The 23,656-nt window shown below is 44.1% G+C and overlaps 3 protein-coding genes across 6 annotated transcripts; all 3 read right to left on the bottom strand.

Moving 5' to 3' along the window:
- cunh1orf74 (chromosome unknown C1orf74 homolog) lies at positions 1 to 1,483 on the bottom strand. The gene is made up of 2 exons (XM_042342171.1): positions 1,348 to 1,483; positions 1 to 1,091 (listed from the first exon to the last, which is right to left on the bottom strand). Exon 2 carries the CDS (start codon positions 1,069 to 1,071, stop codon positions 259 to 261), a length of 813 nt encoding a protein of 270 aa, XP_042198105.1. The 5' UTR covers positions 1,072 to 1,091; positions 1,348 to 1,483; the 3' UTR covers positions 1 to 258.
- A 2,452-nt stretch (positions 1,484 to 3,935) lies between these two features.
- LOC103182504 lies at positions 3,936 to 8,152 on the bottom strand. The gene is made up of 5 exons (XM_007899561.2): positions 7,977 to 8,152; positions 6,754 to 6,917; positions 5,658 to 5,682; positions 4,780 to 4,824; positions 3,936 to 4,465 (listed from the first exon to the last, which is right to left on the bottom strand). The coding sequence occupies exons 1-5, from the start codon at positions 8,041 to 8,043 to the stop codon at positions 4,239 to 4,241; spliced, it is 528 nt and encodes a 175-aa protein (XP_007897752.1). The 5' UTR covers positions 8,044 to 8,152; the 3' UTR covers positions 3,936 to 4,238.
- Positions 8,153 to 9,961: 1,809 nt separating this feature from the next.
- On the bottom strand, positions 9,962 to 23,151 carry LOC103182502 (interferon regulatory factor 6). Of its 4 annotated transcripts, none has more exons than XM_007899557.2 (9): positions 22,978 to 23,151; positions 20,105 to 20,281; positions 19,433 to 19,637; positions 18,609 to 18,691; positions 17,703 to 17,736; positions 17,000 to 17,137; positions 14,059 to 14,451; positions 12,234 to 12,352; positions 9,962 to 11,523 (listed from the first exon to the last, which is right to left on the bottom strand). In XM_007899557.2, exons 2-9 carry the CDS (start codon positions 20,279 to 20,281, stop codon positions 11,296 to 11,298), a joined length of 1,377 nt encoding a protein of 458 aa, XP_007897748.1. In that variant the 5' UTR covers positions 22,978 to 23,151; the 3' UTR covers positions 9,962 to 11,295. The 4 variants fall into 4 exon arrangements, with proteins under 4 accessions (XP_007897748.1, XP_007897749.1, XP_007897750.1 ...); XM_007899558.2 differs by lacking the exon at positions 22,978 to 23,151 and adding an exon at positions 22,930 to 22,948; XM_007899559.2 differs by lacking the exon at positions 22,978 to 23,151 and adding an exon at positions 21,501 to 22,033.
- Positions 23,152 to 23,656: the final 505 nt, after the last annotated feature.

Below are 23,656 nucleotides of genomic sequence, written 5' to 3'. Positions count from 1 at the left end.
GTGGTAAGTCATGTTCGGTTACTTTATTACACAGGATAAATAACATTGTTTCAGCGAAAACAGGCAAAGGGAAAATAACAAGGTGGACTTTGGATCGTGCTCAGAATATTTCTGTAGTAATCTGTACCAATGATTTGACAAAGTTACCTGCCAAGCTGTGAACTGCTTACACCATTTGGCCACAGTTCCTCTCCACTCAAGCCTCACTGAAGCATGTTACACTGATGGATTATACACTAAAATGGAGTTGGACTGTGTTTATAGTGCAACTGCGGGTAGAGAGACTATCTCTGTGGAAATACTGAGCTCTGAGAAAACCGATTGCTTGTTAAAGTTGAACTGTAGATCTTTCTTCCAAGTCTCCACGCAGTGCTGCAGATCCAAGTAGATAGTTTCTGGGACGCTGAAGGAATACATTCGGTGTTTGAGATCTTTGCTGATTCTAGAACAAACGGCAGAAACAGAGAACACTCGCAGTTCAATCATACTCAGACAGTTCTCAAAACTCTCAGCGAAGTCAAACCAGTATGAAGCTGGGAAGCCAAGGAGAAATCCAAACACCGTACACAGGTTCCACTCCGATGAGAACATTTCGCTGGTAGTGACGGACTTTGAATCGCACGTCCCTCTGTCGACTGCCAGAGATTTCAAATGGGCTAAAATAAACTCAATCTGAGTTTTCACTTGTTCGATGACACTTGTATCAGCCAGTGTTGGCACCCCTCTACAGGCAGATACGTCAATGAGTGGAACCCAGTTTCCCTGGAGCGACTTCTCTAAGTGTCTGATAGTTTTGCTCAAGTTTAGTATCAGAACATTATCCCCGAGGCTGAGGATGTGTAAACGCTGGTAGATCAGCCCAGTCTTTTGTATCTCCTGAATATAATCCTGGAGCTGCTCGGCTCCTGCTCGACTGTAATCAAACAGGAAGGCTGGCTTTAACCCGGCATCTACTGCTAGGATCTCGGCACCGAGGCTCAGACAGCACGGTGCGGACAGACCCTTCCTGTTCTTTATCCTCAGCGTTTTCCGTGCGGCGGACATCAATTGCTCCTTCCGCGAGGCCTCCATTGCGGCCGCAACTCGTCAGACTGGAACAGAAACAATAGGTTAACAGCAAAAGGCGACGAGGCGCGGTATCAAAGGCCAGGATGGTGATGGTGATGATGATGACGATGACGATCACCATCATGTTCATCATCACCATCGCCATCATCAACATCACCGTCATCATCCTCGTCATCACTGTCATCATCACCACCACCACCATCATCATCACCATCATTATACCCTTAAAACATGGTGATGGGTTTCCCAAATTGACCCCAAAAAATACCATTATTGTACCTTTTGGCCACTGAGTGATGGGGGGGGGGGAGGGTCCCGGTGACGTCACCGCCCAAAGCCCCGCCCCTCCGCCGCCGGAAGCGACGTGCGCATGCGCGACCCTCCGCGGTTCCTCACTGACCTCCTCCTCCCCCCCTCCCCGAACGGGGCGCAAAATGTCCGGAGCTTTGGGGGGGGTGGGGGGGAGCCGTTTATTTGTCAGGGCCGCGGCCTCCGCGAGGGAGAAGCGACCGACTCGACTGTCCCGCGGCCTCAGGGGATCCGCTCAGAGCACTGACACCGCGGCCGCCGCCATCTTGGCTTTCCGCCGCTCGGCATTGTGGGAAGGAGAGAGCCCACAGCAACATGTCTCCCCACACCCCTCCCCCCCTCCCACCCTCACCCTCCACACCCACTCCCCCCTCACCCTCCACACCCACTCCCCCCCTCACCCTCCACACCCACTCCCTCACCCTCCACACCCACTCCCCCCCTCACCCTCCACACCCACTCCCCCCCCTCACCCTCCACACCCACTCCCCCCCTCACCCTCCACACCCACTCCCCCCCTCACCCTCCACACCCACTCCCCCCCTCACCCTCCACACCCACTCCCCCTTCCACCCACTCCCCCCTCACCCTCCACACCCACTCCCCCTTCCACCCACTCCCCCCCTCACCCTCCACACCCACTCCCTCACCCTCCACACCCACTCCCCCTTCCTCCCACTCCCCCCCTCACCCTCCACACCCACTCCCCCCTCACCCTCCACACCCACTCCCCCCTCACCCTCCACACCCACTCCCCCTTCCACCCACTCCCCCCCTCACCCTCCACACCCACTCCCTCACCCTCCACACCCACTCCCCTTCCTCCCACTCCCCCCCCTCACCCTCCACACCCACTCCCCCCCTCACCCTCCACACCCACTCCCCCCCTCACCCTCCACACCCACTCCCTCACCCTCCACACCCCTCCTCACCCTCCACACCCACTCCCCCACCCTCCACACCCACTCCCCCCCTCACCCTCCACACCCACTCCCTCCACACCCCTCCTCACCCTCCACACCCACTCCCCCCCCCTCACCCTCCACACCCACTCCCTCACCCTCCACACCCCTCCTCACCCTCCACACCCACTCCCCCCCTCACCCTCCACACCCACTCCCCCCCTCACCCTCCACACCCACTCCCCCCTCACCCTCCACACCCACTCCCCCCCTCACCCTCCACACCCACTCCCTCACCCTCCACACCCCTCCTCACCCTCCACACCCACTCCCCCACCCTCACCCTCCACACCCACTCCCTCACTCTCCACACCCACTCACCCTCCACACCCACTCCCCCCCTCACCCTCCACACCCACTCACCCTCCACACCCACTCCCCCCCTCACCCTCCACACCCACTCCCCCCCTCACCCTCCACACCCTCACCCTCCACACCCACTCCCCCACCCTCCCCTTCTCACCCACTCCCCACCCTCACCCTTCCCTCCCCACGCACTCCCCCACCCTCCCCAATCTCCACTTCCCACTCCTCTCCCCACCACCCTCCCTCTCCCAGGGCAATGGGAAACACAAGAGTATTATTTTCCTCTCCCTCTCTCCAGGCAGACAGACAGGCAGCCGGACAATAATAATCCTAGCATTTGATATAGCGCCTTATCATAATCACGTTGAGGCGTTAGAATACACTCCACAGGATATACTGCAAAGTGAATTGATTGTGTTCTTTGTGAGCGAAACACGGCAGTGAATTGCGCAGGTAGGTGGGTGGGCAGATCAAAAGCAAGGCCTTTGAAGTATGAATATATATTTCATATGTTTTTATAATATATATGAAATAATACACAACATATCTATGCTCAATTGGCTGCTGTGTTGCTCACAAAATATACAGTCAATTCACTTTACGGTATATTCTGTGAAGCGCTTTGAGACGTCACGACGACATGATAAGGCGCTATATCAAATTGCAAGGATTATTATTTAACTTTGGGATCTCTGCTGTGTGCACACCTAGCCTGCAAACACAGTCACAACTACACAAGTGTTTGACTTCACGATATGCACGATATGGAAACCAAGGATTAATGTAAAATGCTACACCAAATGCAAGAATTGATCTTATTAGACTCGTGCTCACTTGCCTTACAGGGAGCACCCTCTGGTGGAGGACACTTCACTGATGACTACTATTACTGTATTGTACTAATAATCCATAGCTGCTTGGGAGAATGTCTCAAAGTGCTTCACAGGATATACTTACGATGCAGTGACTGTATTTTGTAGGCAAGCGCGGCAGCCAAGTAGCGCACAGCAATGCAATGAGCCAATCTGATCTATTGAAGCCCCAACTGAGCCCAGCAAACTCAGCAAAAAGCGAGGATTCGAACAAGTGAGCCACTGGCTCATAACTGGAACTCTATTCATTACACCGTCGGTATACTGAGTATTCAGTGGATAATCTTGGTGACCCGTTGAAGGAGTTGGCAGAGAAAGAGAGATTTTGTGAGAGCTTGTTTCACAGAATCTTGATACGTTAATATTGATAACTTCTGTGGCATTTCCCACAGCACTTTGAAAGAATTACAAATATGTGTGAATGAAAACGTGTGATTTATTTTTGCAACTTTTCTTTCGCGCAAAAGGTTTTCTACCAGTTTTCGAGTCATGCCATGGGATCTTTTAACGTCTGCCTGAACAAGTAGACAGGACTTTGGTTTGACAGTTTAGACTGTGAGCTCAAAGTCACAATTTAAGAGCCTCGAACCCATAACCTTCTGACTCAGGAGGCGAAAGGACTACTGGGAAGAGAAATTGATTGGATCTGGGGGGAAAAAAAATTTAAAAGAGCATTTGCTACCATGTTGAAAAATCAGAACATCCATGAATGATTTCCATTTTAATTCAGCAGCTGGTAAATAGTTGAGAGGCAGCAAGTATTTTGCAAGATATTTTCTCGTATTTCATGGAGCAAGTTGTTTTTCAGCTCAGTGGAGCTCTCTTTCAGTTCAATTATCCTCTGTTTAAGTTGAATCATTTCCTTTTTCTTTTCAATGATTTGCCTTCCCATACTAATCATATCCTGAATCGACCTTTCCTGTGTTCGTTTGTCGATCGGGGCCAATGCTGTGGCAAAAAAAAGGAAGAGAAAAGAACTATCTTTGAGACGTCTTAGAGACGTGATAAGGCACTATATCAAACGCGATGGTTATTATTATTATTATTATCTATTAATGCAGCTGGAAACTCCAGCTCGTTATAGCAGGTAAGACCACTTTGTCTTAAAATGTTATATTGTGCAGAATTGTGGAAAATCTTTTACTTCAGTCTTAATTTGGTAGCTAAATTATCACAATTATAAATATATTTTTTAAAAAATTAATAATTTGTTGTATCCGAAATGCAATGCAATTGATTAGTAAATCATAATGAAAACTTACTTGGAGGTGGGAGACTGAAGGGGGCAGGTGGGTGAAATCGCCTCCCTGTATAAAGACATTCATATTAATTCATATTAATGCAGGTACTGAGGAAGGACTTTGCTGCAGATAATCATTTAACATGAAGATATAATTCATATCTTCAAAATATTATTCATGCCATAAAAGACTTCACTTGATCCCTGTGGAATATAAACACCAGCACGACCGAGTGTCCTGTTTCCGTGCCGTAAGTTCCCTGTAATCTTCGCACATAATTTCACCATAACACTTGCACCCCTGTTCGTGAGCTTAGTAATAAAAATAATCCTTGCATTTAATAAGAGTGTCTTTCATGTCAGGAGGGTCTCGAAATGTATCACTGTAAAGTGCATAAGCTACATTTTTGTAGGGAATATGGCAGCCAATTTGCATACAGCAATATCCCACATATATCTGTTAAGTAAATGACCAATTTTATGGGTGTGGGGAGGTGCCGATGGCCAAGACAATGGGAGAAACTCCTTTTATTTGTCGAGTACTGTTCTGGGATCTTTCACATCCATGCTCAGAGACACGATTCCAGGTGAAGGGCGCTCTATAAATGCAAGTTGTTGTTGTCTAATTGAACAGGCTTATTCATAACAGGATAAACCCCAGAGGAAAAAGTTTAGTTCTTTCACTGGAAGGTTAATGATTGGGTTTCCCATCAAAATCTCTATTTTCGATCCTTGCAAATCTGTTACTTGGGACTTTCGCTTAACCAGTTCTTACCTGATACCGTGTTTTACAATTATTTCGGAATAGGATTATTGCAGGCGCAACATGGCTAATTTTTATATCGATAATATCCGATTTCAAATTTTACGTAACATACTAGAACATGAAAATAAACATACCTTCATAGGTCTTCCAGAACTCGTTCTGGAAGGAAACAAAAGAAAGTTTAAGGATCTTTAATATCAGGAGATCCTAGCCAGAAATGTAGGTTCAAACATGTCAAATATAATCAAGTCCCCTTATTAGCATTTACTAATCTTGAGAAGTTTAAAAAAAAAGATTCGTATTTGGTGTTTTTAATCCTTATTGAGGAGTATAAAATGTTAAATGTGATTGAAGAAATAAATCCAGAACAATAACTTGAGAGACACCAAGGCAAGGCAGTAGTAAGAAGACTTTGGGTTAGAACTGCAAAGGGCAATTTCAAGACAGACACCAGGATGTATTTCCTAACCCATAAGGTAACCAACTCTTAGGTCAGGTTGCCAGGAAGGGTGGTTGAGGACTCGTTTAAAAACAGCTTGATGCTGTGATGCAAAGGCAGTAGTGTGCGTACTCTGGAAGGGTGAGATTGAATGGGCCGAAGGGCCTTTTTCATCCAAACCATTCTTGTAATCATGTGACACTTCATGAAATTGGTCACTGCTTCCTGCCTTCCCAGAGTTAGTGCTCATTCATGGGAGAAATCATTGAAATAAAGATCCTTGCTATTTATCTGCACAGCATAAAGCTGTATATAATAATAATAATAATCCTTGAATATGATACAGCGCCTTATCATGTCTTTGAGACGCCCTCAGAGCGATTCACAGAATATACTGTAAAGTGGATTGACTGTATATTTTGTGGGCGAAACGCAGCAGCCAATCAAGTACAGCAGCGTCCCACACAGTCGTGGATTGAGTGAAAACATTATTATCATTATTATTTTGAAGAGATTATTAACCCCAGAAAACAAATATTAAAAAATATATAAAAAGATATAAATGTTTTCCCAATAACCACATTCATCTATAAAACAGTCACTGCACCTTACAGTATATCCTATGAAGTGCTTTGAGACGACCTCCCATTAATATGATTTTTCTAAATTTACTTTTATTACAAACCCACACGGTAAATTGCATTCTGAATGTTTTTAGAAAATCAATATATATAGTATAAGTTCTTTCATGGCTCAAAAGATTGGCTAAAGCTTTTAAATACAATTCTTACAGTTTTTTCCCCATTTTCAAATATTTCATAGGCTTCCTCTTTGTCACACAATTCTTCTATGCACTCTCTTTCCAGGTTGTCGCTTCTCGTCAGCTCTTCCCCAAAACCACTGGCTCGCCGAATCCGATTGAGAAACATGTTGGCAGATGGTTTCTGCAAAAACACTAAAAAACGATGTAAGAATAATGTACATCACAGAGAGAGAGTTATCTCAAGATAACTTAAGTTATCTCAAATTTACATACAATATATCTATAGTATTAATAATCTTTGCATTTGATATAGTACCTTATCATATCTTCTAGATGTGTCAAAGTGCTTCACAGAATATAGTGTGAAGTAAATTGACTGTATATTTTGTGGGAGAAAGGCGGCAGCCAATTGCGCACAGCAGTGTCCCACAAACACTCTTGGATTGAGTGACCTATCTATCTATCTATCTATCTATCTATCTATCTATCTATCTATCTATCTATCTATCTATCTATCTATCTATCTATCTATCTATCTATCTATCTATCTATCTATCTATCTATCTATCTATCTATCTATCTATGGGATTATTATCCCCTGCCAATTGACTAACAACCGGGTTCCTTACTTTTACAACTAATAATACTAGCATTGGAGATAGCACCTCATAATAACTACAAATTGCATTTATATAGTGCCTTTCACGTCAGGAGGACGTCCCAAGGCACTGAAATTCTTCCATTTGATATAGTGCCTTGAAGATCCGAATAAAGCAAGGGTAGTGTGTGACTGGGTGTTTTTGCAGACAAACACAGCAGCCAATTTGCGCACAGTAATAATAATAAAATAATAATAATCCTTGAATTTGATATAGTGCCTTATCACTTCGAGATGTCTCAAAGAGGTGATCACCCTCCTTCCCCCTCCTGCCCTCCACCTTCCTCGATCCTGAACCTCAGCTCGGGTCCTAAACACAGACTGTCCAACGCCTTGCGATGTCCTCCCGACGTGAAAGGCACTGCACAAATGTAATTTCGTTGTTGTGTCTCGTTAGCATTCACAGCACAAGAAGGAGGCCATTCAGCCCTTCGGAAGGCTATCCTGCGAACAGGGGCTATGTAAATGCAAGTTGTTATTGTTGATACATATTGCTACCTCTCAAGCCAAAATCATCTATCATCACCCCATTCCCTTCGCCTTTTCCCTGAAACCAGTAAAAAGCTTCACCTCTGCCAAGGATGATTACTTACAGGAATTTGCTTGCAAGTACCCAAGGAGGAGGAATAAGGTAGTTCCATATTTGAAGATAAAACTCATGTTGGAATCCGAAGACTTGCAAATGTCCTCCAATGAAGAGTGTATCAGGTAATACGAATAAATGATTTCTCTCAAGCTTCCCCCCCCACCACCACCCCACCTCCCGTTACTCACAATATATGTGGTTTGGTAATTGGGAATGTTTTTAGTTAATAAATAAACAAGTTCTTTAAATGTCACTTTGAGATAAAATTGATCAAATACTGATTCTGGTAAACCCTCTTCAATGTTGTAGACATTACCCATCAACAAACACTTGCCCGTTTTACTGAGTAAGCAATGGATGCAGATTGAAGTTTGCGCTAAATATATCTTTCGGTGTAGGCCAAAACATCAGCTAATAAGTTTTTCTCGTACTTCTTTTGATCAGTTGGATGTCATATTTACTGCTGGTTGCTAGCCTCTGAAATGAGAGGAGCTTGCATTTCCTGATCCATCGAAGAATTGAGGGATACAGAAATGATATTAATAGTGATAATAAGATAACAATAATCCTTGCATTTGATGTAGCACCTTGTCATCAAAATATCATAGTGCTTCACAGGATTCATTGAAAACGTTGGTGACTATGGATTTGTAGGCAAACATGGCAGCCAACTTGCACACAGCAATGTCCCACAAACAGCCATGAAGTGAATGATCACATTTATTTGGGAGATTGTTGACAAAGATATAGGACAAACTCCCTTCTTTTCAAGTAGTGACATGGGATCTTTAACATCCACCTGGACAGGCAGATGGGACCTCGGTTTAAGATATCAATCAATCAATCCTTGTACCTTGGGACTACTCAATGTTCCTGTTCCTTCATACTTGGTCAGTGATTTGTAAATCATTTATTTCTAAAGCTCCAACACATTAAAAACTCTATTTATTGAAACAAAACTGAACTGTGGGACAGTTTGCAATTGCTGAAATGTGGAAATATACCATTTTACCAGCAGTAAACATTTGGAGCTTATATGTAACCTATTAACAGACACTATGTCTATATACCCTCCTTGTAGTTTGTATTGAGTCAGTGTAAATGTTTGTTAGTCCATGAAAGTGCTGAACTTGGTGTTTAGCTTTCAACTATGGGCTATTCTGGTACCAAAGGCTATGCTTTTATAACAGTAATAATAATCCTTGCATTTGATGTAAGAACTTGCACGTGAGGAGTACATCTCAAAGCCCTTCAAAGGATATACTGTGAAATGTGGGCACTGTGTCTTTGTAGGTGAATGCAACAGCCAATTTGCGCAGAGCAAGTTCCTATAAACCCAGGAGACCACAAGGAACTTGCTTCTCTTTTTGAATCATGTCATGGGATCTTTAACAGCCAGACATTGAGAAGTGGGATAAAGGGTTATGCTGAACCCATGGGATAATGGTATCACACTGCTAAGTCATTACTTATATCGTAAACATGTCACAGTGCAGCAGGTTATGTATCTATTTATGAATAATAATCCTTGCATTTGATATGGCACCTTTTAACATCTTTGAGGCGCCTCAAAGCACTTCACAGGGTATGTCATGAAGTGGATTGACTGTATTTTGTGGGTGAAACGCGGCAGCCAATTACGCAGAGCAGTATCCTGCAAACAGTCATTATTTATTTCATAAATAAATAATCACTATAGAATATATACAAATGTAATATATTTCACAATATAGAATAGCCTATACTTCTTGAACCACACTCAATGCAAACAGCAGTCAGATTTATTCAAAAAGTATCCAATTTGACTTTCGATTTACTTCTAACGTCTGTTAATTGAGCCAAATTCCTGCAATTGAGGCAAGCTTTTAGTTACTGGAATCCTTATTAAGGAATTCTGTTAGAGAACATTGCCCGGTAACCATCTAAATTTACTGGTCGTGAACACAAATCAAAAGTCAATAATTGATTCTTATAAAAAATTGTACCAAGTTATGAATTGGTAATTGTTTTTAATACTTGGCATATATCACGTATCAAAGCATTAACTAATTGTTTTTGTAAAAGCAATTTCAAAGGGATTATTAGGCACACTAATAATAATGAAGTACAAACAAGCCAAAACACACGTTCAAAGCACAAGAGAACACAGCAAAACAAAATACATGAACACGCAAATAAAATCGCTGAAAAATCATTTTTAAGATATATTAATAAATCTTGTATTTAATATGGCACTTTTCCCATCGGAAAGACACCTCGAATGCTTCACAGGATCTACTGTAAAGTGTAATGAGTGTGTATTTTTGTAGGCAATATCTTTACTGCTGAACAGGGCACACAGAGAGAGATCGAATTGCAGCCTAAAATATATACACACAGGCGCAGTAAATGAAGAAAGGCACATAGCGTGTGAAAGTACAAGCTGCACGCAAGCTCAAAATCCTCAGAAATTGGTTCTATCCAGCAAGACAGAAGAAAATATTAGTTTTTCCTTAGAACGCATTTGAAGAAAGATTTTATTTTGAGGAATGTAACCCCTCGACCATGCTATCCCAATGAGTGTGTTACAACCAGTTTTCTGGCCTAAATTTTAATTCAATTCACTTACAAGTCGTGGGGTGTAATTTCACACTCATAAGAACTATTTGCACTAAAGAAGCCTCTTTCTGAAACCCAATAATCGTGTTGTTGCCTCGGGCACGCAGATGAATATTAATAGTCTTTTGCCCGGAATCGGTTTGGTCCGCAGAAGCAAAATAATGCTAACTTTCATGAAATGAAACGGTTGGACAACACTGCTTCAGGCAAACTGAATTACCTGTAGAGTTTCATCAGAACACGCCAGTCATTAAAGATTGAGAAACCCCATTCTCTTGTCTGAGACAAGGCAACAAAGTCTTACTTCAAGTCTGTCGTCTCAGACAAGGGTTTAAGAGACTTATCCACAAAATTGAGATAAGAAATGTGGTTAATGATAACATGCCGGATCTAATGCTTTACTGTCCTGTAACACACAGTAGACTAGTTAGCTAATTTCTAGATCAACATTTAACCAATACCATTGTGAAAGGGTTTAATTCCTTCAACTGCATTTCGAAAGTTGTGTGGTTTCGTCTGAAAGCTGACACGACATCGCAATCCTTGCTTGGTTACCAACTAACTTCCTTCCAGTTGTAGACGTGACCAGAGAATCCTTGATTTCACATCCTACGTACAATCGTCCCTCACACAATACACCCTCTTCTCGTCGGGTAAATTCTTCAGATTTACTCTCATAGTTATTTGAAACAACAACAAAAAAACTGTAGACTCAAACTTGCGTTGTGTTACTGAGCTTGAAGTGCCTGTGCCATGTGAATATTCTGAGCTGGAATTTGCCACGGTTGGTGCCCTTGGTTTGTTTGTAGGAGATGGAAGAGTTGCTTCAGGTGAGTCACAATATTATCCTTGACGTCCGGAGTGGAGATCTGTAGCCTGATGCTGCCGCTGTCAAACGAACGTGAAAATTCGCCGCTAAACATCTCGTAGATCATCCGCGCTACGATGGGCACGATCTGAGAGAAAACGGGAAACATTCCAAGTGAAAATGCTGGATTTATTGGCTAAGTGAGCTCAAGCGATTGCCGCTCGCTATGCATCACCCCAGCTGAACCTCATTTCAAACCACAAGTAGAGTTACAAGTAGTCTATTCCAGCCACACGTCCAGCAAATCCAGTTTTCCTTAGTAAGAGATCGACGATTCGTAGGATAAGAGCATATGATAAGGCGTCTTATCGATACACCTCAAAAGACTTCACAGGATTTTATTGTGGAGTGACTGACCTTCTTAGGTGAGCGGGCCAGCCAATTTTGCGCACAGCAGTGTCCCACAAACAGCCGTGAAGTGATTGACAAGTTTTTGATCTATTTACACGTTACAGCTTGTGCCATACTGAAGCGTGGACACCTTTGCATGACTTTAGGAAGTTTTTAAAAATTACCTTGTACATATTCCTCTTAGTTAGGGCAGACGTAACTTGCAGCTACAACGCTGTTCGTTCTAAGTACGCACTCACACACTTAACTCACATAGCATTACGGGGATTAGCTCAGCATTTCTTTCTGCAATATTTGTAAAAGTCAGTTATCAACAACTAGGAACTCAATAGGAAAAGGTAAGTAATTAACTCAATATATATGGACCTTTTTTTAGCTCATCATCCCAGGACTTCCCGGTAAAAGTATAATCTCAATCAACTCGTGTCAAACTTCAAGGACCCTTACCTGTACCATGATTAGCTTTCTCTCTTTAGGTTTACCGTCCGGCCACTCTTCCCCAAAACACAGGGAAATCTCAAACTGCGGTGATTTAATGGCTTGTCCTTTTTGATGATCAATCAGTTCTGCAATTACATAAGAAATGTTAGATGACAAAAAACAAAAGGTCCATCTAGTTCGCCTTCCACCTTCCTGGCGGTCGCAGGCACATAGTGTCCAAACTATGTCCTATATCGCATAATGTTATTTTCTAAAAGAAAACTAATTTGATTTTGAAAGAATCAACATTTCCTGCCTCAACGGTCTCTCCCGGGAGTCTGTTCCACAGGTTTACTATTCAAACCTTAAAGCTTGAGGTTAACGGATTGCGAAGATACAAATGGAAGATTCCAGACTTCCTACGTCAATGATACCACAAAATATACAGTCAATTCACTTTACAGTATATTCTGTGAAGCCCTTTGTGACGTCTCGGAGGCATATTAAGGTGCTATGTAAATTGCAAGGATAATTATGGCTAATGAGGTCAGCAATGTTCAGAGAGCACGGGCACTTACCTACAGGTCAATATGAGTGTCTCGAAAGAAGTTAATGCCTTTGCCCTTGGAGGGGAGGTTAGTTTGGAGCCAAACTCACCTACCTAGCTCAGGGACCCTATCCTGCGTGAGGGGCGTTATATAGACTCAAGTTGTTGTTGTTGAGGGAGGAAGAAACAACGGCCACATCAACAGAGGCATCTCAAATGAAAACGGTCTCCTCCTAATCAGGCATTGGGGTTAAAGGACAACCGGGACATAGGAAGAATTTCTTTCCAATTATGGTTTTACTTCCAATTTTTTTCCTCCATCCAAATCTCAACCGATTTAGGCTGAAACACGACTCCTTTGGTGGCAGCAGTGCCCACTTGTGGTGAGGTTGGGGGTCATTCTTCATGAGTGACGCCGAACTAATAATAATCCTTGCATTTGATGCAATGCCTTTCACATCAGGAGAATGTCTCAAAGCTCTTCACTGTGAAATATAATGACTGTATTATCAAATGCAAGGATTATTAATATTATTATTACGTAGGTGACTGCGGAACCAATTTGTGCACATCAACATCCCCCCCCCCCCAGACAGTCACAAAGTGAATGACCAACCATTCAACCATTAAGGGCTATCTTAACCATCTTATCTCTTATCCTTGACCCTCCTCCACATGTACACAGTTGCAACAAGGGTTACTGACAGCTGTCAATCCAACAACTTCACCAACCCAACTCAGGAACAACCTAAGACTGAATTGAACAAATTTCCACAATAATAACAATAAATGATAATCATCCTTGCATTTGATATAGTGCCTTATCGTGTCATTGAGACGTCTCAAAGAGCTTCACAAAATACACTGGAAAGTGAATTAACTGTACATTTTGTGGACAAAACGCAGCAGCCAATTGCGCACAGCAGCGTCCCGCAAACAGCCGTGGATACAGCAACCAAGTTTTGTAGTTTTGAAGGGATTATTTCTGCCAAAAGACTTAACGACCGGATTCCTACTCACTGCTAGGTAAACAGAGGCTTGCGCAGTAAGGAAACTTGCCTAAGGTTTCGCCCTGACCGGGAATCACACCCAGGTCCTCTCGCTTGCGAGACGACTGCTCTAACCAATACACTACAGAACTTCAACGTTGAAACGTCAAGACCAAATGATCTTGCCTGCTGGGACTGCATGGAATTTCAGACCTCGACACACTTGGAAGAACCAAATTATTTTCTGAGAACTCCGGTAAACAAACTCTTTTGGCTTAAAATCGCTTCGGCTCAGCCAAGTGTGGGGGGAACTCACCACTTAAGAATGCTTCCAGACAGAACAGCTTGACTTTCTTCTGTCTCTCAATGAGGTGCGGGGTGGCAGTGCCGCCCGCACAGGGCCCCGACCAGTACACCTTACACTGGCACAGGCGGATGGCATAGATGGCGTGCCCGCTGACCTCCAAGATCAGTCCTCGGTCCATCACGTCCAGCAGGCGGTTTGTGAAGAGGCGTTGCTTCTCGTTGGAGATGTGCTCCGTCACCGGAAACTTCACCTGCTCCAGACTGACCGGCCCGAACAGCTCCTCCTGATTTGGCATCGGGCCCAAATCCCCGTAAAACAGACGGCACCCTTGAGGGTTACTGACCGTCACCGTCTGTCCAGCCTCTTTGCCCCGATAGAGGAACGTGATTTCCAGGTCCGTCACTGCGCAGGAAAGAAGAAACGCTGTTAGATTAACTGACGTCTGACAAAAGAAAATATTATTTACCCGCATCAATTCAACTGCTTTGCACTATTCAAAGCCCCTTCCTTTCCACATTCTCAATCATTTCTAGTATTTGTGGCTCGCTGCTGTGAGCAATTGGCTGCTGCGTTTCGCCCACAAAATACACAAGTCACTCCCTTTACAGCATACTCTGTGAAGCGCTTTGAGTCGTCTTGAAGACGTGATAAGGTGCTGTATCAAATGCAAGGATTATTATTATATTCCCCTCAAGCCATTTACATAACCAGTGGAGTGAGAATAGCTATTTCTTTTGTAAGTGTTTTCATTTAATGTTCCACTTCTTCAGTGATATAATAACCCTTGCATCTGACGATCCTTATCGTGTTGTCAAAACGTCTCAAAGAGCATCCCTGGATTTTTACCGACAACCAGCTCCAGCTCTAGAGTGAATGACCACCTTTATCTGAGGATTGTTGGCCAGAACACCGGGAGAAACTCCCTTCTCTTTTTGAATAGTGCTGTTGGATCTTTAACATCCACCTGAACAAGTAGAAGGGACCTCGGTTTAATGTCTCATCCGAATGATGGCACCTCCGACAATGCAGTACATCGCCATCATCATACTGGAGTGTAGGACTAGACTAAAAGCTCAAAGGCACCGCACGGAGCTTGAACCCACAACCTTCTGACTCAGAGGCGAGCGCACTACCAACTGAACCAAGCCACCCTCTTTTAACTTAGTCTACCATTTTATTGTCAGTTCCAGTCCATTTTCATTTTGGGTCTCATGAACAAAAGGGCACAATTAGCATCTCCACTGAACTACACTAACTCCAGCCAGTGCAATAAAGTGACGCGCTTTGTGGTTTGTGCTTGGGTTGGAAAAGGCTTGTGTCTCAAATGTCTATCAGAAGGAAAAAAAACTCACAAAATGGAACTCGGCCAAATTTCTGTCATCTCTTTGGCTGACAGATTTAACGTCACAGTATCTGTATCACTGACTGAAACCCAACAGGTTTCTGGTTATGTGACGGTTATTTTAATGATATGCCGTGTTCTATAGCCTCGGGAACTTGGAACGAGAAACATGCCAGAGCATCTCTGCGGTAAGGCCAAGAAGATTCCCAATTAAAACTGCACATCAAACACGTGAACTGCAGCTCATGAGCACATCCCTCCATGAATAGAACATGAAAGATCCCCCTGACAATAGGTTAACCATTAATATTTAACCGAGAGGTAGAAGAACACAATGAAATGATCTTTGCATTGAACATAGCACCTGTAATGCCCAAACAACTTGTTAGGCTCTTCATTCGGGCATTTGCTGTCAAGTGTGGGAGGGGAAGGGGAGTGACTGATGGCATGGCCGAAGAGGGTTTGGAGGCGGGACTTGAAGGAGGCTAAAGAGGGGGCGAGATGGAGTGATTTGGGGATGGAGTTCCAGAGGTTGGGGGCAGAATGGCTGAAGGCTCTCCCGCCAATTGTGGGGCGGGTGGGAGCTGGCTGAGCGGAGGGAGTAGGTGGGTTGATAGGGGGTTAGAAGGTCACAGAGATAGGGTGGGGAGAGACCATTGAGGGCTTTGTAGGTGAGGGGCAGGATTTTGAACTGGATCCTTTGAAGGATAGGGAGCCAATGGAGTCGGGCGAGAATGGGGGAGATGGGATCACAGAGTTTGGTGCGGGAGAGGACATGGTCTCAATTATCTGCAGCCTGTGGAGGGAGGAGTTGGGAAGGCCGACAAGCAGGGCGTTTGCATAGTCGAGCCTGGAGGTGATGAAGGCATGAACGAGTTTCAGCGGCCTGAGGGGTGAGGTAGTGGCGGAGTTTGGCGATGTTACGGAGGTGAGGAAAGGCAGAGAGGGTCATGGCTTGGATGTGGGGAAGAAGACAGTTGAGGGTTGAACAAGTCACCCGGGTTCCTGACTGGGTTGGTGAGTTGAAGTGTGCAACCATGGAGGTTGATGATGCCAGAGCCTGAGGTGCTGAGGTGCTGGCGTGAGCCAATCAAGAGGGCCTCAGTCTTGTTCACATTCAACTGTAGGAAATTTGCCCACATCCAGGACTTGATGTCCGACAGACAGTGTCAGGACAGCAGTGGTCATGGAGTTGAATGTGGAGGCAGAAAGATAGAGTTGGGTATCATCCGCATACATATGGAAGTTGACCCCATGTCTGCGGATGATGTCACCAAGGGGGAGCACGTAGATATTAAAGAGGAGACAAGGACAGAGCCCTGGGGGATGCCAGACACGAAATTGGAATTGAAAGGATTAGTTGAGGTACAGATCAGCCATGGTCTAATTAAATGGCGGAACAGGCTCAAAAGGCTGAATAGCCAAAAGGTTGCCCTCCCTGTCCCCCCATCCAGCCTAGACAATAGTGTCAGGTAGCTTTCTAATGAAGATGGACCTTTATGGCAGGACTTTGGGCTAGCGTTGGCTTTATTGGGGGGAAAGTGAGCGAGATCCTTGGGTTGGGAGGACAATGTGGGGTTCAGTTGAGTGTGGATGTGTTTTACTTACTGGGTAATGAGCTAATCCAGGTTTCTGGTGAGCTAAATATCTCTCCTGGAAAATGCTGCTCCACTTGGAGATTCTGTTCCGGCTCAGGCTTTATCCACTGACTGGGCGCGACCACATTGACTGGTGGCATTGGGGTGTCTGTGAGATCAACATTTCATAGTCAAGAGAAAATCATCACCATTAGGGAACTATAAAATATACAAGACATTACCTTGAATTATAATGTAAAAAAAATGACGTTTCGTTCACCTACAATTTTCCCATTTTCATCTTAATTATTATAATCTTTGCCTTTGAATTAGCGCCTTATCACATTTTCGAGACGTCTCAAAGCGCCTCACAGAATATACCGTAAAGTGAATTGACTGTATATTTTGCGGGTGAAACGCAGCATCCAATTGGGCACAGCATCGTCCACACAAACAGTCGTGGATTGAGCGACCCGGTTAAATCTTAAGATCAGACTACAGAGTTGCATTAACCTCATGGGCAGAAAAAAAAAATCGGCTCATTTAATTAATAAAAGATCTTCTAATGATACTTGCATTTGATAAGTGCTTCACAGGATTCAATGTAAACTGTGTATATTGTTGGTGAATCCAACCTACTATTAACAACTATAATTAACACTTAACTTACTTAATAGATAAAAGCCAAATTGGACACAGACCTAAATAACACCAAGAGCATTATGTCCACTTACCGTTTATGGTTAGAAAAGGAAAGTTTTCTTGCATCTGGTTGGAAAGGGGAAGAGAATTCAGAAATAAGAGTAAGTCAGGTTAAGAACATAAGAATTAGGAGCAGGAGTCGGCCATTCGGCCCCTCGATCCTGCCCTGCCATTGGATAAGATCATGGCTGATCTTCAGACCTAACTCTATTTACCTGCCCTATCCCCATATCCCTTAATCCCTCTATTTTTTAAAAATCTATCAGTCTCAGCCTTGAAGATGTTCAAGGACTGAGCATCTACAGCCTTCTGGGGTAGTGAATTCCATAAAGTCACTACCCTCTGAGTGAAGAAATGTTTCTTCAACTCTATGACCCTTAATTTTCAGACTGTGACCCCCAGTTATAGATTCTCCTACCGGGGAAACAGACCCTCAGTGTCTACCTTATCAGTCCTTTAAGAATCTTATATGTTTCAATAAGATCTCCCCTAATTCTTCTGTACTCTATAGAGAATACAGCCCCAGTTTATTCAGCCTCTCCTCATAGGTCAGTCCCCTCATCCCAGGAACTAACCGAGTGAATCTACTCTGCACCCCCTCGAGAGCAAGTATGTCCTTTTTTAAATAAGGAGTCCAAAACTGCACACAATACTCTCGGTGCGGTCTCACCAGGGCCCTATAAAGTTGCAGCAAGACTTCCCTACTCTTATACTCTAAACCTTTTGCAATGAACGCTAACATGCCGTTCGCCTTCTTAGTTGCTGCTGCACCTGCAAACTAACTTCTAAATTATCTTGAAAGGAAATACTTGCCCTAAAGGGGGTGCAGCGTAGATTCAAGGTTTGAAACACTGGCGCAGTGAAATTAACATTTTAAGTTTATTTTTCTCTCTTTCGGTGATGCTCAATTATAACGCGGAAATCTAGTTTGCACTCACCATAACTTGAGGTTGAGAGCAATTCGAGTCATCCTCTTCTTCATCGTCGATGTCTATATCATTGTCTTCGCAAGGAACAGATCCTGTAGATTTACAGGCAAAGATTGTTATTATAATTATCAATAAATTTTAAAAATGAATTTAACTCTGAATAACGAAGGGCCCTCAGAGATCAAAACTTCACGGGTCTTTTGTCTGCGTCAATCAACTGAACTGGAACTTCTACTGCAAAGTACATTCTTTCTAATTGAAGCTATTCCGAGTGTCTTAGCTGGTAGCAAGTTTGCCTGCGAGTCAAAAGGTTATGGGTTCAAGTCGCATGTCTGGATTCTGAGCTCATAGCCTGGACTGATGCTCCATTGCTGGGCTGTGATGATATGTGAAGGTGAAATCCTTACGACAAGATATTTTTGGGTCCCGTTAGCTGAAACTCCAAACTTATCGCGACAGTGTATTGTACTGTTGGTTTTGTGTTTTGGTAGCTTCTAGTCTACCATTCTCATATAAAACACGTTGGATTGTTTACTCTAAACTAGCTAAACATTACTAGATGCTAACGCCATAATAGTAACAATACTAATAATCCTTGGATTTGATGCAGTGCCTTATCATGTTGTCTCAAAAGCGCTTCACAGGACATACTGTAAAGTGGATTGACTGTATTTTGTGGGCAAACATCATATAAATATATACTATATATATATATATATAACAATGCATATTTTTACACAAATATAAAAATAAAAATATATAATTTTTTTTAAAAAAATCTTATAATAATCATGACATTTTGCATCCAATACAACTGAGACCAGAGGCCTAACCTGGATTGCTGTGCCCACTGCTGGACTGTGGGATATCGTACACGTCGTAGATCTTCAAAGGATTCATCGGAACCTCCTTTGTTCCATCATAAATGAGCTTGAATTCACGGCTCTTGTTCAGCGCACAACGGAGCTGGGCTTTCCACTTGGCTGGATCGGGGTCATCAATCCCTTCCTGGTACTTTCCCGTTTCAACTGCCCATGCCTGCGGATATGACACTCGGAATCAATCGTCTTGACGTAAAATACAATACAAAATTATATTTGCACAGCGCCTTTCGTGTCGGGAGGACGTCCCAAGGCGTTGGACAGTCAGGAGGGTGGCAGAAGGCACGGTCGAAGAGGAGGGTCTTGAAGGAGGCGAGGGAGGGAGGGAGGTGAAGGGACTGTGGGACTAACAATAATCCTTGCATTTGATATGGTGTTTTTTACGTCTTCGAGATGTCTCAAAGCGCTTCACAGAATATGCTGTAAAGTGAACTGTGTATTTTGTGGGCGAAACGCAGCAGCCAATTGCGCACAGCAGCGTCCCACAAACAGTCGTGGATTGAGCGACCAAGTCATTATTGTTATTTGAAGGAATTATTACAGACTCGGACTGATGCTTTTGGGAATTCTAGAGCCCGCAGTTACCTTAACGTCACGTTAACGTATTCAAGCTTGTGTTTTTACCTTGAAGATAGTGTTCTCCTCCTCCTGAGGAGGACTGTGACGGGTTGCGTGTTTCCAAGGGATTTGGAAGCGCTTGTTGTCTCGGTTGAGCCAAATCAGCCCCGGGAAACTGCTGGCATCCACCTGGGCTACCAACCAGGGTTTGAGTCGTACCCTCCGAGGGTGAACCGGCAACATCTGAAACGAGAACGCGTGGTTTTAACATTTCGACTAAAAAATAAATAAAAAACACCTGCCCGTGCTGTGTACCACTTAGTGTGAAAATCTCCCCAAAACAGATTTATTGGGGAAATAATGAAAAACAACAACTTGTATGTATATCGCACCCCTCACACAGGGCAGTGTCCCAGAGCCCAGGGGTGGGGGGAGGTGACCGTAGGCACGGTCGCAGAGGAAGGTCTTCAGGCGTGACCTGAAGATGGGGGAAGGAGGCGGCAAGGGGGAGGAACGGTGGATGAGTAAGAGTGATTTACAGAAAATGCGGTGACTGTGCATTTTGTAGCTGAACGCAGCAGCTAATTTGCATACAGCAATGTCCCACAAACAACTGGAGGATTGTTGGCCTCGACACAGAAACAAAAACTCCCTTCTCTTTCTGACTCGTCCCGTGGAATATTTAACGTCCACCTGAACAGGTACACGGGTCCTTGGTTTAAGACCCCATCCAAAGGACGGCACCTCCAACAACGCAGCACGGCATTTGAGTGTCAGACGAGAGCAACAGAGTCACAATGTGGGGCTCGACCCACAACCCCCCGACTTAGAGGTGAAAGGGCTACCAACTGAGTCAGACTTTAAGAAGAAATTACATCTTCGCCCACAAAGACGACGTTTCGCTCACAAAAGCACACAGCCAATCCATTTCGCAGTACATTTCGTGAAGCGCTTTGAGACGTCTCGAAGACGTGATAAGGCGCCGTGTCAAATGCAACGATCATTACTATTCCAGGAATCCACTACGGTTTAAGAGTCGGGTTTTACAGCTATAGCAAAGTTACGGGGTGGAATTTAACTGATCCCTCTGGTTAAACTAACAATGCCCGGCCCGGCACGTACACCAGCAAAGCAAACAAGCGCAATAAATCCACTTTAGTGAACTAAAACCAAACAAACTCTCTGCAATAAGCAGGAAATCGCCTCTCCTGTCGGCTCACGGCACAGGTAAACGCTGTCAGACACAGGAATACACCTGTGGGCCCACCTGAACTCACTGGTTACCTTTTTCCCCCTCCCCCACGACAAGGACTCGCACGTTTCCTGGGGATATGGGACAACCAGCTTCCCCATGGAGGGGCGGAGAGGGTGGGGGGGGAGAGAAGGAGAGAGCGCGGGGGAGAGAAGGAGAGAGTGGGAGAGCCAAGTTTGGGGGATCAAGTGGCTCTCAGTCGCTCTTTACCTTTTGATGGCACTCCAGTTTGTGTATCCAGGAAATAGCTGCATCCAAAGGGATGAGTGTGTGTGTGTGTGTCTGTGTGTGTGTGTCTGTGTGTGTGTGTGTGTCCTTCACTCACTCACTGTCACACTCACTCACTCCTGCAGAGAAGAGCTGTGTGTTACGTGTTGGGCTGTACGTTGTGTTGGGCTGTATGAGGGCAGATCGTTTGCTGGTCCCTCTGATCTCTTTTCTACAGGACTCTTAACCTGGTCTCACACACACAGACACACACACACACACACACACACACACACAGACAACGTAACTCTCTGTTTAGTTGGAGTGAGAAGTTGAACCAACTGAACAGCAGCCACTTTCCCCCCTCCCTTCCTCTCAAAGAAATTCCAATCAGCCCCATTTCACAATAACATTCACATTCCCCAACCACTGAGTGCACTCCACACAGGGGGACAAACTACAACAAAGAACAAAAAAATAATCTACTGCAACAACCCTCTCCCCACACCCCCACACACAATAAAAAGAAACATGAATCAGACCCACCTTTTGGGTTAAAAAACAAGAGAAAATATCACATTCCACACCCCCACTCTCATACCACACCATCCCCCCAAATAAAAATACAATCACCACTTTGTTTTACTTGAAAAAGTTAGAAAAAATTATTTTTTTTTCTTTTGGATAAATAAATGTGTTGGGGTCGAAACCCCCCACTACTATATTGATTTTAAAATGAAGGTTTTAAATAGAAACATCGACTTATTTTTTTTGGGGGGGGATGTATTTTTTTTAAAAAATCCACCCAAGAAAATAGGAAAAACCTAAAGTATGTTTTCCAGACAGAATAAAACAAATGGGAGATGGAACCAAATAAGCTACGATTTGGTAAGAAAACCCACGAGAGGGGTGAATTGTTATCTTTTTTAAAAAAAATAATCCTAAATAACATAAATATTTTTGATTCTATGGATAACACGAATAAATGAAAGATTCAGATGGACAGTGCATAAGGAATCATTGCTTTTTTTTAAAAAAAAGAAACCATGTCAACATAACCTCTCTCTTTATGAATTAAGCTGAAATATTACCAGACAACATAACTTGTCCAAGAGAGAGAGAGAGAGAGAGAAATAACCTGAAGGAAACTCCACGAAATAAGTGTCCATTTCACTCAGAGGGTGAGACGAACAACAGCAAACGATAAGACACACAACATATAAGCCTATAAAGAAAAAAAAGGGGGAAAAAAAATACTTGCAAAGGTATATATTCAGTTCCAAGGTCAACTCTCTCACACACACACACACACACACACACAAATACCAAATCCTGTTGAAGAAGGAACCAGAGAGAGAGAGAGAGAGAGAAAGAGAGTCTGGAACAAAATTATTATTAAAACACAACAAACTCCACACAACTCAAGTGTTACCTTTCCAGTGAATCACCTGAAGCAAAGAGAGCAAAGTTCCACACTCACCTGTGAATCTCCCAGGAGCAACCTCACACCATCCTCAAACCCTTTCCTGCACCCAGGTGTGCTGTGTATGTTTCCTTTGCCTGGGTTTCGGTTCAATTTAGGTGTGTATTAAGTGACTCATTCCCAACAGGTCACATGAGTGTATGAGTTTCCTGCTTCTTGCTGTGTTCACCTGCCTGGTTTCATTGCAGTGAAGAGAGAGAGAGAGAGAGAAAGAGAGAGAGAGACTTGACTGGTTGGTTGGTTGGTTGGCTGTTTGGCCATGATTCATGGGGACTGGCTCAAGACCAAGTTATGACACACCTTTCAGACACTTGAAAGTCTTTCCTGTGTCGGTTGTCCATATATGCGCTGAAGGATGTTTGGGTGCCACACCTTGCCACCCAACCACTCAAATGGCCTTGGAGTTAGCTGCTATTTTTAGATTGCGCTTTTGGGCGTGTACGTGCGCGTGTACGTGTGTGTCACCTGAATAAGATGAATCCAATTGCTCCAGCCGTGATCCAGTCCCTACGACGGCAGCAAAGACGGCTTGCGTGTATTTACCCGACGCCCTTCACCCCGGGCAGGGTCTCGGAGCGCTTAACAACAACAAGATTGCATTCATAGAGCGCCTTTCACGTCCGGAGGACGTCCCAAGGTGCTGGGCAGTTGGGTCGGGACCCGAGCATGGGGGAAA

The sequence above is a fragment of the Callorhinchus milii genome, unplaced genomic scaffold, assembly GCF_018977255.1.
Source record: "Callorhinchus milii isolate IMCB2004 unplaced genomic scaffold, IMCB_Cmil_1.0 Scaffold19, whole genome shotgun sequence".
NCBI lineage: Eukaryota > Metazoa > Chordata > Chondrichthyes > Chimaeriformes > Callorhinchidae > Callorhinchus > Callorhinchus milii.
This window is presented reverse-complemented; position numbering and strand designations above follow the sequence as displayed.

Excerpts from the sequence above, each read along its gene's own strand:
- cunh1orf74 (XM_042342171.1), bottom strand. The coding sequence starts at position 1,071 with ATGGAGGCCTCGCGGAAGGAGCAATTGATGTCCGCCGCACGGAAAACG.
- LOC103182504 (XM_007899561.2), bottom strand. The coding sequence starts at position 8,043 with ATGAGTTTTATCTTCAAATATGGAACTACCTTATTCCTCCTCCTTGGG. Across the intron at positions 6,918-7,976 it reads GTACTTGCAAGCAAATTCCT|TGTTTTTGCAGAAACCATCT; the intron begins GTAAGTAATCAT and ends ATCGTTTTTTAG. Across the intron at positions 4,825-5,657 it reads GTTCTGGAAGACCTATGAAG|GGAGGCGATTTCACCCACCT; the intron begins GTATGTTTATTT and ends GTCTTTATACAG.
- LOC103182502 (XM_007899557.2), bottom strand. The coding sequence starts at position 20,281 with ATGTTGCCGGTTCACCCTCGGAGGGTACGACTCAAACCCTGGTTGGTA. Across the intron at positions 17,138-17,702 it reads TCCTTTTCTAACCATAAACG|ACACCCCAATGCCACCAGTC; the intron begins GTAAGTGGACAT and ends TTGATCTCACAG. Across the intron at positions 11,524-12,233 it reads GAAAGCTAATCATGGTACAG|ATCGTGCCCATCGTAGCGCG; the intron begins GTAAGGGTCCTT and ends GTTTTCTCTCAG.